The sequence below is a fragment of the Molossus molossus genome, unplaced genomic scaffold (genome assembly GCF_014108415.1).
Source record: "Molossus molossus isolate mMolMol1 unplaced genomic scaffold, mMolMol1.p scaffold_m16_p_5, whole genome shotgun sequence".
Lineage (NCBI taxonomy): Eukaryota > Metazoa > Chordata > Mammalia > Chiroptera > Molossidae > Molossus > Molossus molossus.
The window spans coordinates 60,850,131-60,866,280 of record NW_023425388.1 but is presented as its reverse complement, the minus strand read 5'-3'; the positions used below and the strand labels follow the sequence as shown (position 1 = coordinate 60,866,280).

General features: G+C 43.1%; 1 protein-coding gene, 1 non-coding gene and 1 pseudogene across 3 annotated transcripts in view; all 3 read right to left on the bottom strand.

The window, feature by feature from the left end:
• OSBPL11 (oxysterol binding protein like 11) overlaps positions 1–15,734 on the bottom strand; it is a 100,904-nt gene extending 85,170 nt beyond the window's left edge. Inside the window, exon 1 of one of the 2 annotated variants that reach the window (XM_036243894.1) lies at positions 14,847–15,734. In XM_036243894.1, the coding sequence (XP_036099787.1) occupies positions 14,847–15,190 (344 nt within the window). In that variant the 5' untranslated portion in view covers positions 15,191–15,734. Of the gene's footprint in view, positions 1–14,753; positions 14,809–14,846 lie in introns of those variants that run through there. The other variant, XM_036243895.1, reaches the window with a different exon arrangement.
• On the bottom strand, positions 30–1,104 carry LOC118617559 (annotated as a pseudogene).
• Positions 2,707–2,868, bottom strand: LOC118617957. Its single transcript, XR_004956913.1, has one exon. It is a non-coding gene; the product is annotated as a U1 spliceosomal RNA (small nuclear RNA).
• Positions 15,735–16,150: the final 416 nt, after the last annotated feature.

Sequence of the window (16,150 nt, the reverse complement as noted above, 5' to 3'; positions counted from 1 at the left end):
GACTTTCAGGTAGGGGCATCTGGTGCATCTCAGTCAGCCACGAAGACACCGCTAGAAATACTATCCAGAAGCAGGGGATGCCAGACATCAGCTTTTCCCTGGCACTGCAGCCCTGGATACAACAGTGGCCTCACAGATGGTATTAGACGAAAGTGCTCCAGACAGGTCCTGCTTGTTGGCAAAGATGTAGAGGGCAGCTCCTGCCAGGCACTCCTCCACCAACAGGATCTGTAGTTCTTGCTGGCAGTTGGGCCTGCACTGGTAGTTGCTGCTGTCCACCATGCAGATGAGGTTGTCATTACTCTCAAAGTAGTTCCACAAGTAGGACCGGAGGGACTTCTGGAAACCACATCCCAGCTGTTCAGCTTAAATCTTTGGTGTTCCAGGGTCTTGATGTTGAAGCCCAGTGTTGGAGAGATGGTGTCAATGTCTTCCCCACCAAACTTCTTGAGGATGACAGCCTCATTGTCCAAGCAGAATGTGAGCAATCACAGGTCCTGCTCTTTCTGCTTCATCTTCTTCTATTTTAAAAAATAATTACTGTATTTTTTTCCAGTAGATATTCTGTCAAAAACTATGAAAGATCTGAGCCCTGGCCAGTTTGGCTCAGCCGTTACCGCGTTGGCCTGTGGTCTGGAGAGATCCAGGTTCGGTTCCCGCTAAGGGCACATACCTCGGTTGCAGTTTGTCCCTGGCCCTGGTTGGGTTGTGTGGGTGGCAACCACTTGATGTGTCCCTTTCCAGTCGATGTTTCTCTTTTTCTCTCTCTCTCTCTCTCTCTCCCTCCCTCCCTCCCACTCTATCTGAACAAAATATAAAATAAAAAAAAGTCCTCGGGTGAGGATTTAAAAAAAGAAAGATCTAAGATATTACCTACCGGCAAGCTAACACGTTAGCCTACCATAGTTTCATAAATGTTGCCAGAAGACATAAGTTAAGACTCCTGAGTCAGAGACAAAAGACTTCAGTAGTCACAGCAATAACAGTAGACAGATTATCAGCCCCAATCACGTGGGGCACCACGAGGGCAGGGGATGCCTGTACATGCAGCGGGTTGTGGTACAGATGAGGAACCGTGAATACAGGGAACCCAAATCTTTTCATGGTCAGTAAGTCTGCCAAACCTCTGAGTAAAGACATTATTTTATTTATTTATTTATTTATTTTTATCCTCACCCGAGGACATTTTTTCCATTTTTTGTTCAGATGGAGTGGGAGGGAGAGAGAGAAAGAAACATCGACATGAAAGGGACACATCGAGTGGCTGCCTCCAGCACAACCCAACCAGGGCCGGGGACAAACTGCAACTGAGGTACACGCCCTTAGCGGGAACCAAACCCGGGTCTCTCCAGACTGCAGGTCGACGCTCTAACCGCTGAGCCGAACCGGCCAGGGCAAGACATTATTTTTATTATTATAGACAGTAAATAAACATGACTTTTGCTCAGTAGAAAGATACTAGACTGCTCTTCAAAGAGGCTGCAATGATTTAACACCTACCGTTCAATATATAAAAAAAAAAAAGGCAGCTTGTTTCCTCACACCAGCCTGTGACAGCAGTATTTACCAACAAAAACAGAGTGCAGCTTTTACTGATAGCCAAGACTTTCAGACATGACTAGTAGACCTTTCAATACACCTAATGTTCAAAATTCAGTTTCTAGGGTTAAGTGTGAGATAGTGATAGGCTGTGGAATGAGCACCTAAAAGGGATAGATCTTGATCCCACTCACTAACACCATGAGTGACCATAGCTAAATCACTTCATCTCTGTGGGCCTCAATTTTCTCCTGTGTCAGATGGCCCTTTCAAACTATAATGTGTGTACATCACTCATCACTCAAAATTCTAAGGGTTTTTCTCAATAAAAAATTATTTTGAAAAAATGCCTATAAATAAGAGCAACATTATATTACACATTAAAAAATTTTTAGAGAAACGTAGGACATTTTTTCCAGTACAGTATCTTGTTCCCATAGTATTTACTTATCCCCCATATACTTCCAGAAGTTCTTTGTGGCCATTTCAATAAGACCAAAACACCAGCTCTGGCTGGTTTGGCTCAGCAGTTAGAGTACGGGCCTGCGGTCTGGAGAGACCTAGGTTCTGTTCATGCTAAGGGCACGTATCTCGGTTGCAGTTTGTCCCCGGCCCTGATTGGGTCGTGTGAGTGGCAACCACTCGATGTGTCCCTTTCACATCGATGTTTCTCTCTCTCTCTCTCCCTCCCACTCTATCTGAACAAAATATCAAAAAATATCCTCGGGTGAGGATAAAAAAATTTTTTAAAAAAGACCAAAACACCAGAGACCAAGAGAACAGCAGGATTCTAAAAATCCTACTGGTACCTTCCCAATCTGTACATCTGTTCTCTCATTCTATTTTGGGTTTTTTTGTTTTGTTTTTTGTTTTTTTGGTACGTGCTCCTAGCAGGAACCAAACCCGGGACTCTCTGGTCCGCTGGCCGATACTCCAACTACTGATCCAAGCTGGCCCAGGCCTCTCATTCTATTTTGTATGTACCTCTCTCTGGCTTTAAACCGTACTTAGTCCCACAGCACACTTAGAGTAACACTTAATTTTTTTCTGTAATAACTGTGAAAGAAAAATAATAAAATGGAGCTGATATCGTCAAGAGATCAATGGGAGATCTCTGGGAAGCTGAGCTAACTCACCTCCGTCCATGTGAAACTACTTTTTTTCCCCCAGGGGAGAACACAAACACAATCCCCCACTACAAAATTGTGCAGTTGCGTTTCCCACATTTGGCAAAATCACAGGGGTCAGCACATCCAGAGTGCAATGTGTAAGCCTCGCCCTGGGAAAACTGCCTTCGTGATCATGGTATTTCCCCTGTCAGGTAAGTATGACAACTCGCCTCCAACACACACACTTTATTGATGTTAGAAAGAGGAAGGAAAGGGAGAGAGAGATAGAAACACTGATGAGAGAGAAACATGGATTGGCCGCCTCCTGCATGTCCCCCACTGGGGATCGGGCCCACAAGCTGGGCATGTGCCCTGACTGGGAATCAAACAGGCAGCCTCTTGGTGCATGGGTCAATGCTCAACCACTGAGCCACACCAGCCGGGCTGAAACAACTTTTGAACTGGGTTAAACCTAACAGCTATATCCTGATACAATTCCTAGAATTGGCTCTGTATCACTGAACTCTCCATTAAAAAAATAAAAATTTCACCCTGGCCAGTTTGGCTCAGCGGTGAGAGCATCAGCCCACGGTTCAGAGAGACTCGGGTTTGGTTCCCGCTAAGGGCATGTAATTTGGTTGCAGTTTGTCCCCAGCCCTGGTTGGGGTCGTGCGGGAAGCAGCCACTGGATGTGTCCCTTTCATGTCGATGTTTCTCTCTCTCTCTCTCTTCCTCTCACTCTAACTGAACAAAAATGGAAAAAAGTCCTCGGGTGAGGATAAAAAATAATAATAATAAAATAAAATTTTCACCTAGCAATAGACATAAGCAATTAATCATGTATAGCATAGTGAAAGTCAGCTCGCCAGCACCAATCACAGCTCTTTCAAAGCAAATTGTGTTATCCCTTTGGAAGCCCCCCTTGTCTTTATAAACTCTGCCCCTTTCTTTCCCACTCAGAATACAGTAAGAGTTTCTATCCCAACCTGTGTCTCCAGGACTGCAATTCCTTAAAAAGACCCCCAAATCCAGTTTGTTTGCCTTGCAGTTCTTGGTCAAACTGACTGACATTAAATGGTGTCAGAGAAGTGGGACCCAGAGTGATTGCTTCCTCCTCAGGCAGTTGAGTCAAGCATCTAAACTCACTGCACTTTATTGCCTTCCTAGTGGTCCTGGATCACTGCAGTAAATCCTCCTATACCTGAACCTCCTACCTTGACTGAGGTTCAGGCTGTACTTGTGTCCTCTGCTGCCAGCCTTTTGATTACAGGACTTAAAAATTGCCCGTCTGGTGAGTAATTACCATTTTGAAAACGAAAAGTTCATTTTATGTTTGTATTTTTAATTTTTATTTATTTTTCACAGAAAGGTATTTTATTGTAAGTTGTATGCAAAGCAACTTAGTTCTTCAGAAAGGGAAGTTCATTTTATAAGGGAATAGTTGCTAAACAGTCACCTGGAATTTCTGATGATTTGTGTACAAAATTATGGGCCCTCATCCTGGAACTTTCTATCTCATGGACCATAATTACTCAGGATGATTTATAATTAAACTGGCCAACCTAGGGCTCTTTTGAAATCCCCAAGCTAGTCTATCTGCACAGTCAATTGGAAAAAGACTATAAAACTAAGCAAACTGAATAGAAGCATATTTTAATTGGCATTTTGAAGACTCCAAACATGTAAGCAATTCAAAAACTGTTTCCCTCCAAGATACAAATTCTAAATTAACCAAAGCAAACTGAGTTGTCTCAGAGGCTTACTAAACTTGAAGAAACTTCTAAATGTTCTTATAAAGTCTCATTATCTGCATTTTCAGCTCCTTGCTTGTCCTCCCCTTTTATCCTTCATTGAATGACTTCCTTTTTCATAATAATGAACCCAAGGCTCTATTAAATCCTCCTGCGCTTACCACCTCATTTAAAGGTAAACTATCACGCCAGGCCAGGCCGGTGTGGCTCAATGGTCAAGTGTTGACCCATGCACCAAGAGTTCACCAGTTCGATTCCCAGTCAGGGCACATGCCACAGGTTGTGGGCCCAATCCTCAGTGGGGGCATGTACAAGGCAGCCAATCGATGTTTCTCTTTCTCTCTCTCTCTCCCTTTCCCTTTCTCTCGCTCTAAAAAAATCAATAAATAAAAAGTAAATAAATAAAGTTAAACCATAAGATAGGTCTAGGCCCAGGATGACAACCCTTTATTTCTAATACTCCCATGGACTAAAATTGAGCTCTGTGCCATTATGAAAGATTTCCCTAATCCCAAAGAGGACCCCATTATTGGGTTTGCTAGCGTATTTCTGTTCATATGCAAACATAAGCCAGGGTTCTCTGACCTCTATTAGCTGATCCATGGGCTCATTGAGAAAGATGTCTAATTATCAATTGCCCTTTTTCCTTTTCATCCATAAAAGAGAGGGAAAAGAATTAGGTGTCTTGACCCAATGATATAGAAACCAACATGGACCCACTGGATGGATACTATATCCAACAATTAGATTTGGTGACCAAAGCTCTCCTACTTTATATGAGAGCTATTGTTGCCACTGCCAATTTACTTCAACATGTAGGAAAGATAATAATGCGCTCTCCACTGCCTCTTGTGTGCCTCATGGAACCCATCTGCTAGCAGATTAATCTCCTGTGAAATTCTTTGTCTTCATCTAATGTGACTATTGCTCACTATAATACCTGAACCCTGCTACTCTCCTCCAACTCCTTGAATTGATTTACAGCTTGAATTGATTTATAGAAAACATCTCTTGAAAATGCTGAATTAGTTTGGTTTACTGATGGTTTTCACCTAAAAGATGAAATAGGCCATTATCAAGCAGGCTATGCCATCATCTGTCTAAATAAAACCACTGAAGCCAGTCCAATGCCTCAGGCAACTTCTACTCTATGCATTAATTTGAGCTTGCAATTTGGCCAAAGATAGCTAACATTTATATTGACAGCAAGTTTGTCTTTGGTGTTGCCCATGACTTTGGTATGCTGGAAACAGAGAAGATTCCTGACTTCTTCCAGATAAAAGATAAAAAACAGTTCTTTTGTTTTAGAACTCGCTATCCAATTACCTAAATCTTTAGCAATCATAAAAATCCCTGGACAGCCCTGGCCAGTTTGGTTCAGCGATTAGAGCGTCGGCCCACGGACCAGAGTGTCCTAGGTTCAGTTCCCGCAAAGGGCACGTACCTCCAGTTTCGGTTTGTCCCTGGCCCCTGTTGGGGTCATGTGGGTGGCAACCAGTCGATATGTTTCTCTCATGTCCATGTCTCTCTCTCTCTTCCTCCCTCCCATTCTATCTGAAGATAAATGCAAAAATGTCCTCGGGTGAGGATAAAAAAAAAAAAAAAATCCCTGGACATTCAATGGCAACCATTGAGAAAGTAGAGGTAATCATTTGCTGCTGGTGCTACGGCCGCTACTGCTGCTAAAGTAGCACCTATGCTACCAGCTGAAGTAACCGGAGATTAAAAAAAAAAACTTTATGGAAGCACAGTATTCAGCTGTTTGACAAAATAGAAAGAAATGGCCAGGGCAAGGCTATAAATTTGACCCTCAAAGAAACTTATCAGCAGAACAAAAATGCCTGACCACTCCTCCCTGATTGAATACAACATCAAATATTACAATATGTATACGACTTACTCATTCCAACACTTACAAAATGGTTTTATGGGGAAAATACTACTACTGGAAGCCATCTCCAAAGACAGCTTCCCCAGTATACTATTAATGCCAAATTTGCCCCAAGTACAACCCTGGAAAGCTCATCCATACCTATACGGGGCATTTGATCTTGCCTTTGGGACCCTCTGAGGTGTGATAAATGGACTTTTTCAGCGGCCCCCTTCTTAAGGATACAAATGTGTTAGTAATGACTTTGAGTTTTCTCACTGAATGCAAGCATTCCTGTGCGGCAGGGCCAGAGCCTCAGCAGTAAGTAAAATACTCTTAGATAAGAGCTTTCCAACTTAGAGAATCCCCACTGAGCTCCACTTCACAAGACAAATGACACAATCTGTTTGTAAGATCTGACTGATTTAACATTTCCACTGTGTTTATCATCCCCAGTCCTCTGGTCTTGTAGAACGGACTAACCGGGTAATCAAAACTCAATTGACAAAACCCACAGACTCTATAGAGTCTTTTAATCTGCCTTGCCCTAAGGCGCAACCTAAAATTTACTCACTTCGCCAAAAACAGACTGTCTCCTTTTGAATTTATTACTGGCAGACCCATAAGATGAAACCAAGGAACGTATGAACCTGCACTACTGAAAGGAGACCTGATTTACTGTAGAAATGGTAGCCCAACATCTCAAGATGTTACAATGAATAAATCCGACTGAGACCACTCTACAAAAGAACTTTTGATTCCGGGACTATGTGACTTAGCTCTGCTTCTGACTAGCCTTTTTGGTCAAACGTGGCCATAAGCTCTCTTACTGTACATTCAGGAGATTACTTTCCCTCCTACGTGGGACATGACATACCACTATGAGCCTTCCAGGGATGAGGGAAGCAACATTACTTTTTCAAGATGGACAAACACTATTTTCTAATGGTTGACAACTGACGCTTTCTAAGGAAAGACCTTGATCAAAATAAGGAAATGTGAAAGAAAACCCACAAAATGGGAGTTAGTATTATTAAAGATAACATACTAAAATAGAGCCTGGAGGCTTCTGGGAAGCTGAGCTAACTCACCATTCTCATGCCAAACTGAATTTAAACTGGGCTAAACCAAATGGCTACATACTGACACAGTTTCTGGAATTGGCTCTGCATCACTGAACTCTCTATTAAAAAATAAATTTTCGCCCTGGCCGGTTTGGCTCAGCGGTTAGAGCGTCGGCCTGCGGTACAGAGAGACCCAGGTTCGGTTCCCTCTAAGGGCACGTACCTCGGTTGCAGTTTGTCCCTGGCCCTGGTAGGTCGTGCGGGTGGCAGCCACTCGATGTGTCCCTTCACATCGATGTTTCTCTCTCTCTCTCTTCCTCTCTCTCCCTCCCGCTCTACCTGAACAAAAAATGGAAAAATGTCCTCGGGTGAGGATAAAAAAATAAATAAATAAAAATTAAAAAAATAAATTTTCACTCTGGCTGGTACGGCTTAGTTGGTTGGGCATCATTCCATGCACCAGGAGGTTGCTGGTTTGATTCCCAGTCAATGGCACGTGCCCAGGTTTTGGGCTCAATCCCCAGTCAGGGGCATGCAGGAGGCAGCCAATGGATGTTGAACTCTCACATAGATGTTTTTCTCTCTCTCCCTCCCCCTCTTCCTTCCTGTCTCTCTAAAAATCGATAAACTATTCTTTTAAAAAAATAAATGTTCTGCCCTGGCCGGTTTGGCTCAGCGATTAGAGCATCAGCCTGCGGTCCCGAGAGACCCGGGTTCAGTTCCCGCTAAGGGCACGTACCTCAGTTGCAGTTTGTCCCCGGCCCTGGTTGGTCGTGCGGGTGGCAGTCACTCAATGTGTCCCTTTCATGTCGATGTTTCTCTCTCTCTCTCTCTCTCTCTCTCTCTCTCTCTCTCTTCCTGTCTCTCCCTCCCACTCTACCTGAACAAAAAAAATGGAAAAAATGTCCTCGGGTGAGGATTAAAATAAAATAAAAGTTCACCTCGTAACAGACAAAAGCAATAATCATATATAGCATAATAGAAGTATGCTTGCCAGCACAAATCATAGCTTTTTCAGAATAATTTATGTAATCCCTTCGAAAGCCCCCCACCTTTTCTGTCTTTATAAACTCTTGTCTCTTTCTTTCCCTCTTGGAACACAGTTTGGTTTCTCCCCAAATCTGTCTCCTGGATTTACAGACTGAATTCTCATTTCATTCCATTCTCTCCCTCCCTTCCTCCATCTCTCCCTCTCTGTCTCTACCTCTTTGCTGTGTCCTTCTTCTTTCCCTGTTTTTCCTGTGTTCCTTCTCCTTTTCTCTCCGTTCTATTCCTCTGACTAGGGTTTCCAGCTACAGCCTAAGCAATCACAGACTTCAGTTTATCCCCTCCAGGGGCCTTCCAGCCAACCTCCAGAACAGCAATGGAAGTAAACTACAAAGTCACAAAAACAAGTTCATGGAGACACTAAGTGGGAAATCATACGTTGTTACAATACCTAATAAACCAAAAAGAAAACCCCTTCTTTCACAAGCAAACTAAAATGCTCTATAAACTGTCCTAAAAACCAGAGATGGTAATGCCAAAACAATCAGGCAATTTCATTTTAAGTTTAACCTGAAAAGTTTGTACACAAATCATTTTATTAAGCAAAATCAGTACAGGAGAAGATTCTTACCTAGGAAAGATGTTTCCTCAAACAAAGGGAACTAAGATGTTCTCTCTCTTCAAAGTAGAATGATTTACATCAAGAATATTTTCCACTATTTTTTTTATCTTTATTATTGAAAGTATTACAGATGTCCCCCTATTTTTTCCCCACTGACCGCCTCCTCCCCATTCTCACCGCTCCCCCGCCACCTTCCCCACACTATTATGCATATAATAGTGCATATATGCATATAAGTTCTTTGGTTTATCTCCCTGCTCCTACTCCTGCTCCCCTTCCCTCTGAGTTTCATCAGTCTGTTCCCTGCTTCCATGTCTCTGGATATGTTTTGTTCATCAGTTTATTTTGTTCATTAGATTCCACATATAAGTGAGATTATGTGATACTTGCTATTTTCCACTATTTTCAAAAGCAAAAACAAGAGTTTAAAAAGACATAATTTCCCAGAAGTCTATTTGATGGCCAATTTCCTTTGGGACCTAAATTATGTGATTTATTTGAAAAGGACTAAAAAGATCAATTTGCATATTATAACATTAACCTGTTTGTATAGTTTTTTGTTTGTTTGTTTTTGTTTTTTTTGTTTTTTATCCTCACCTGAGGACATTTTTCGATATTTTGTTCAGATAGAGTGAGAGGGAGAGAGAGAGAGAAACATCGACGTGAGAGTGACACATCGAGTGGTTGCCACCCACACGACCTGACCAGGGCTGGGGACAAACTGCAACCAAGGTACGTGCCCTTAGCGGGAACTGAACCCGGGTCTCTCCAGACCGCAGGCCTACGCTCTAACCGCTGAGCCAAACCAGCCAGGGCTGTTTGTATAGTTTTGATACAGTGTAACATCTATGGGAAATATTAACTCAAATGGACTGTACTGAGACCTGTAAAGCAAAACTATAAGAAAATTAAGAAATTAGAGAACACTTATGGTTTGGTATAAATCTCACTAATTTTTGGAAAAATGTTCCATAGTTTTCAGTTACAGGTCTACAAATAGTTCTCTTGTTTTTACCAGCATCTATAGCAGATTCCAGATAAGGAAAACAAAAACGAGGGTACGGAAATATACATTCAACTTTCCTTTAACCCCTAACAGAAAAAAAGCAAACATTTATGACTTTTTCTTTAAATCAGCCTAAAAAAAAGTAGTAAAAATGAGAAGACAGTAAACATTAGGTTACATTTAGGCAGATCTCCTTTCCCCATTTGTAAATAGGTAATTTTCTTATAACAGAGTATTTAGAGTGGAAGACACAGGTTTGATCACAAAAATTATTTCTATACTATACATTTGTAGACATCTACCCATTTAATGAAACACATTAACTATTTAGAATAAGGAAGAAAGGCCTGCCTGTTTGTTAATGGTGGTTAGCCAGCATAGAGCCCAAATAAGAAAAAGCAGGTCCATTGTACACCCCAATTTTTTAGTTCCTCTTCTGGGTAGTTCTCTTCTTATGCACTTTGATTAACAAATGGCAGATTTGCAGATCTGTAAATTTTTCTGAAAGCTGACACGCAGAATATAAAAATGAAAACATGCACATTTTATAAACGTTGAACATTCACTATTAAAAAGGAAGAGAGGCCCTGGCCAGTTTGGCTCAGCGGTTAGAGCGTCGGCCTGCAGTCCAGAGAGACCCAGGTTTGGTTCCCGCTAAGGGCACGTACCTCGGTTGCAGTTTGTCCCCAGCCTTGGTTGGGTCGTGTGGGTGGCAGCCACTCTATATGTCCCTTTCATGTCAATGTTTCTCTCTCTCTCTTCCTCTCTCTCCCTCCTACTCTATCTGAAGAAAAAATGTCCTCGGGTGAGGATTAAAAAAAAAAAAAAGAAGAGAAAATCCGGAATTAAGAAATTTATTTTCCTCTTAAATGGTGAGCAAAGATGAAAATGTATTCACTTTTCAGCTTTGGTTTTAAAAAATGTCATCATGATAAATGTTGCAAATGTAGCTGAGGTTCTTCCCTTTTCTGATTCTTTTTCATAATCCTCCCCAAAAAAGCCTTGAGGTCCCTCTACTTTTTTTGTTGTTGTTGTTCAGATAGAGTGGGAAGGAGAGAGAGAAAGAAACATCGACGTGAAAGGGACACATAGAGTGGCTGCCACCCGCACGATCCAACCAGGGCCGGGGACAAACTGCATCCGAGGTACGTGCCCTTAGCGGGAACCGAACCCAGCTCTCTCTGGACTGCAGGTCGACGCTCTAACCACTGAGCAAAACCGGCCAGAGCAAGGTCTCTCTACTTTTATTGCTCTAAGTATATGCATTAATTTGGGTTTTGGAATGCTTCACACGATAGAGGCTCAAAAATACCTGCAGAATTAGTTACAACACTAGTAAATAATAAACCACCATGGCCTAAACTAATTATTTATCAATAATTATTCATTCCTTTAGTGAGCTTATCTACTTTTTTTAAAAATATTTTTTATTGATTTTTAGAGAGAGAGGAAGGAAGAGAGAGAAAGAGATAGAAACATTGATGAGAGAGACACATTGATTGGTTACAAGCCCTCCACTGGGGGTGGAGCCCACAACCCAGGCATGTGCCCTGACCAGGAATCAAACTGGGACCTCTCAGTCCATGGGACAAAGCTCAATCCATTTAGCCACACCAGCTAGGCTAGGGCTTATCTACTTTTAATACCTCTATGCAAATAACTACCTAGTAATAAATAAAAGTTATTCTATTTATTGACTATGTAACTTTGGCCAACTCATTTTTATTTCCATTTTCTTCAACTTTAAAATGGGGATAACAATGCCCTAAAGAACTGCTGTGAGGTTTAAATGTAATAATAGCAGTGAAAACATTCTAATAATATAAAGGCAATTATTCACATTTCTAATACCCTATATGTCTAAGGTATGGATAGATATGCCACTTACAAGTTAAGTTCAACATACCTAAAATCAAACACATTATTTGACTCCCAAAATCTTTTTCTCCTGTGTACTTACCAAAGTTTCAAATCTAGATGAATGAGGTCAATTTTATTTCCTTAACACACTGCCACCCTCCACCCAGTCAATCACCAAGGTCTATTAATGTTCCTCTAATGCAGCAATTTTCAACCTTTTGGCACACATAAACTACTAAAATCCTGTGGCACACCAAAGAATATATTTTTTGCCAATTTGCCAATCTCACACACACACAAAAATAGGTATAATTTTGATTCATTCACACTGGATGGCTATTATTATGTGGTCTGTTGTCATTTTTTATTTGACAACCTAAGGTTAGAGGTCAGTGCCCTTGACTGAATAGTCAGGTATTACATGTTTTAAAAATTCTTGTGGCACACCAGTTGAAAATCGCTGCTCTAATGGTTTCCTTATTTTCCAGCCTACTAACATCTTCCCTTTATTATGTCATGTCTAAGCCATTGCAAATGATCTCTTAGTAGTCCTCTTATTCCCCAACATCAAATTCAGTCCCAAACTTTCAGCTTTAGAAACAAATTTCCAACTGCCTACCTGTTAAATCTATCTCAATAGTAGATGACAATCTAGAGTACCTTTATATTAACATCTGTAATAGGCACCTTCTTGCATGGCTCCCAGTGATCTCAACCTGCTGGTTTTCACACCCCTGTGTGGGCTGAACCTCATCACTTGCGTCTAATGAACAGTGAAAAGTGATGTGACTTCAATTCCATGCTTAGGTTACAAAAGACTATGACTTCCATCTTGCTAGCACTCTCTTGCCTTCTTCTTACTTCCTCTCTCTAAGGAATCAGGCTTCCAAGTAAGTAGTAAGCTGCTCTGTAGAATGGCCCATGTGGTCAGGAACCAAAGGAGGCCGCCAGCACTCAGTTCAAGAGGAACTGTAGTTTTTGCCCAAAAGGCAAAAATAGTTGAACTGTGCCAAGAGCCACGTAAGTGAGTCAGGAAGTGACTCCTTCCTAGTTGAGCAAGATGACAGTAGCCTTGTGAAAGACGCAAAGCCAGAGATCCCAGCTAAGCTTGCACTAAGATTCCCACAGACACTGAGATAAAAAAAAATACTGCTTTTTCAATACACTAAATTTGGGAGTACTTTGTAGTACGGTAATAGATAACATATTATCTCACATATTTTAAAATAAATTCTTGATAGATTAAAAAATTAAACAAAAAAAACTACCAAATCATTTTGAAACTGCATAAAAACAGGTATTTATGAAAATAACTTCTAGTCTAGGCAGTGTGGCTCAGTGGTTGAGTGTCGACCCATGCACCAAGAGGTCGCCAGTTCAATTCCCGGTTGGGACACCTGCCCAAGTTGTGGGCCCAATCTGCAGTGGGGGGCATGAAGGAGGCAGCCAATCAATGTTCTCTTCCATCAATGTTTCTATTTCTCTCTCCTTCTCCCTTCCTCTCTCACTAAAAAGCAATAAAGAAAAAAAAAAAACAAACTTTCTATAAGAAGTGAAAGAAAAAAAAAAGAATAAGCAGCAAAGGGCTAAAAAGGACTAGTCAGGCAAAATTAAAGAATTCATCCCTTTAGTTCCAATACCATGGGATATCCTAATTTCATTCATTCTTAAGATTCTGTGAAGGTATATCCCTCTATCCTTTACATATCAAAAAACAAAAACAAGCCCTCGTTGGTGTGCCCCAGTGGTTAGCAGGGGTGGGGACTATCCAACCAACACAGCAAGCTAATTTTTAAGTTGATAATTTTGCATGGCTAGAAAATGATGTTATAAATATCCAAATGGTCCTTGGCAGAAAAAAGGTTCCCCACCCCCATCCTGGCCGGTTTGGCTCAGTGGTGGAGCATCAATCCACAGACCAAAGAGTTGCAGGTTCCAGTCCCTGGCCCTGGTCGGGGGTCGTGCAGGAGGCGACCAATCGATGTGTCTCTCTCACATGGATGTTTCTCTCTCTCACACACTCTATCTGAAGATAAAATGGAAAAAAATATCCTGGGGTGATGATTTAAAAAAAAAAAAAAAAAAGATTCCTCACCCTTGGTAGATCATCTGCCCCCTGCCCCAAAGAGTCCCCCACAAAGAGTCACAGATTTGATTCCTGGTCAAGGGCAAGTACCTGTGTTGCACGTTTATCCCGCATGTGGGAGGGAGGCAACCAGCCAATCGATGTGTCTCTCTTACATAGATGTTTCTCTCTCTCCCTCCCTTTCCACTCCCTCTAAAAAAATTAATGGAAGAAATATCGTCGGGTGAGGATTATCAAAAACAAAACAAACCAAAAAAAAAAAAACTACTGTTGCTTCTCCAGGACTCTCTTCCTGTTCCTTAAGTTTTTCATTCGGATTAATGAAAATTAACTAATGCAGAATTTCTCATCAAGACAGAGTGCTTGTAAGTGGCCTGATCAACTTAAACTGAAACTCTCCAGGCTAACTGGTTTAGAGTATCAGAGGTACTAGCATATCTGCTTTGTACTCAAACTATTTATGTACATCTCCCCTTTAAGTCACAAACACCAGGAGGGCAAGAATCTTTCTGATTCAATCATTTCATTCAATCACCCGACAAATACATTTTGAGCACCTAGTATTTGCTAGCTTCTGGTGAGAGCTGAGTTAAACCAACTGTCAGACCCTGCCTTCACAGTCAGGCAGAAGAGGCAGACTTGTAAACACATTGCAACACAAACAAAAACAGAAGTGAACACAGAATTAAATCAGAGGAAATAGTAACTCCAGGGTTGCAGAGGAAGTTCAAGGATACAAGTACGTATTCTCTAACAGGCCTCAATAAATACCTGTTGAGCAGAGGAATGAATGAATTAAATCTTAATAATGTGATCCCAGGTCCAAATGAAATTAGTTGCTTCTGGATAAACTTTTTACCTTTCAACAGCTGCGGGGACGCAGACTCCAGCACACTCTCCCCCACCTCCACTCCACCACAGGAAATCAATCACCTTGGAGAAAGGGCCATACCTGTACTGCCAGCCTTTTGCACTGCCTCCGCGGCTGCTGCTGCTACTGCTGCTGCTACTGATTCCACCCCCCCAGATGCTGTTGCTGCTGTTCTTGCTCGGGGTCACCGCCGTGGCCAGGCCCTCCAGCTTTCCTTCGCTCTCTGAGACTTTCATGGTTGACACTGGTTCACCCCCCTGCATCTTAACTCCAAAGTCCATTTGCCCTTCTTGGGCGGAGAGAACAACGCTGTCGTTTTGTGGGTGATGATTTCTAAGATCTGATCTAAAGGTGATCCCACGAGCTACATCAGACGGTGGCTGGAGCGGGAACCCTCGGATGGTCCGGGGAAGGAATACAAGCATCCAACGAGGGAAAACTTTTAAGAGGGCAGGAGCAGCGAGGCCAGCGATCCTTTAAACATGTATCTCCTTCCCGGGAGAGCAAGGAAGAAAAATCACCCTGCCAGAGGATTCGGTGGCATACTCGAAGGAGAAGCACAGCAACGCGGGGCAGTCGGGGACTCGAGCCAGGAGGCTGGGCGAAGGACAGAGGACCACGGACGGGGACCAGCAGCCTGACCTCTGGGCTGACGGCCTGACCCGCCGCGCTCCTTCTTCTCCAGCGGGTGCTCGGGGGAGGGTCCGTCCAGCCCGCTAGGCGGTTCCCGCCGCAGCCCTCGAGACAGAGCTGGGGCCGCCCGCGCAGCCCAGGAGGGTCGGGGAAGGAGGCCGCCGGGGGCGGGACGCCGGCTCCCAGGGCCGCCTCTCCTGCGGCCACAGGCGAGCCGCTCGGGGCGACTTCCTTCTACGCCCCCGGTGCTGGGCCCTCGACAGCGTTCGTAGGGGCGAGCGAGTCTCTCGCCCCCTCTCCAGCCACCAACGTGAATTCTACAGCCACGGCCGCCGCCCCACCCACAGACCCACGATGGGTCACCCACCCGCCTGCCTGCTCCCCGCCTTCCTTTCCGGAGTTGCGTGAGCTCACTTCCCCCCGAGCAGAAGCTTCTGGCGCCATCTTGGAGCAGGGCACGCAGACCTCAAGGGGGCGGGGCCTCGGGGGTAGCGGAGCAGGAGTAGCTGAAGGGGAAACCGCGAGGAGGAGGAGGGCGCGGGAGGACGCGGTGGGACAGTGGGGGGAGACTCAGAGGACTGGCTGGAGATACAACTGTGTGGCGTTGTCCTTCCATTTGGGGCCTCATTTCAGGCATTTTAGGAAGAAAGCTTAGAGAGAGAATGTCATTTCTGCCACAAGTTGAAAAAAAGACCCCTCGATTCAGTAATTTTGCAACAAATGCATGACTCTGAAATATGGCAAATAAGTGT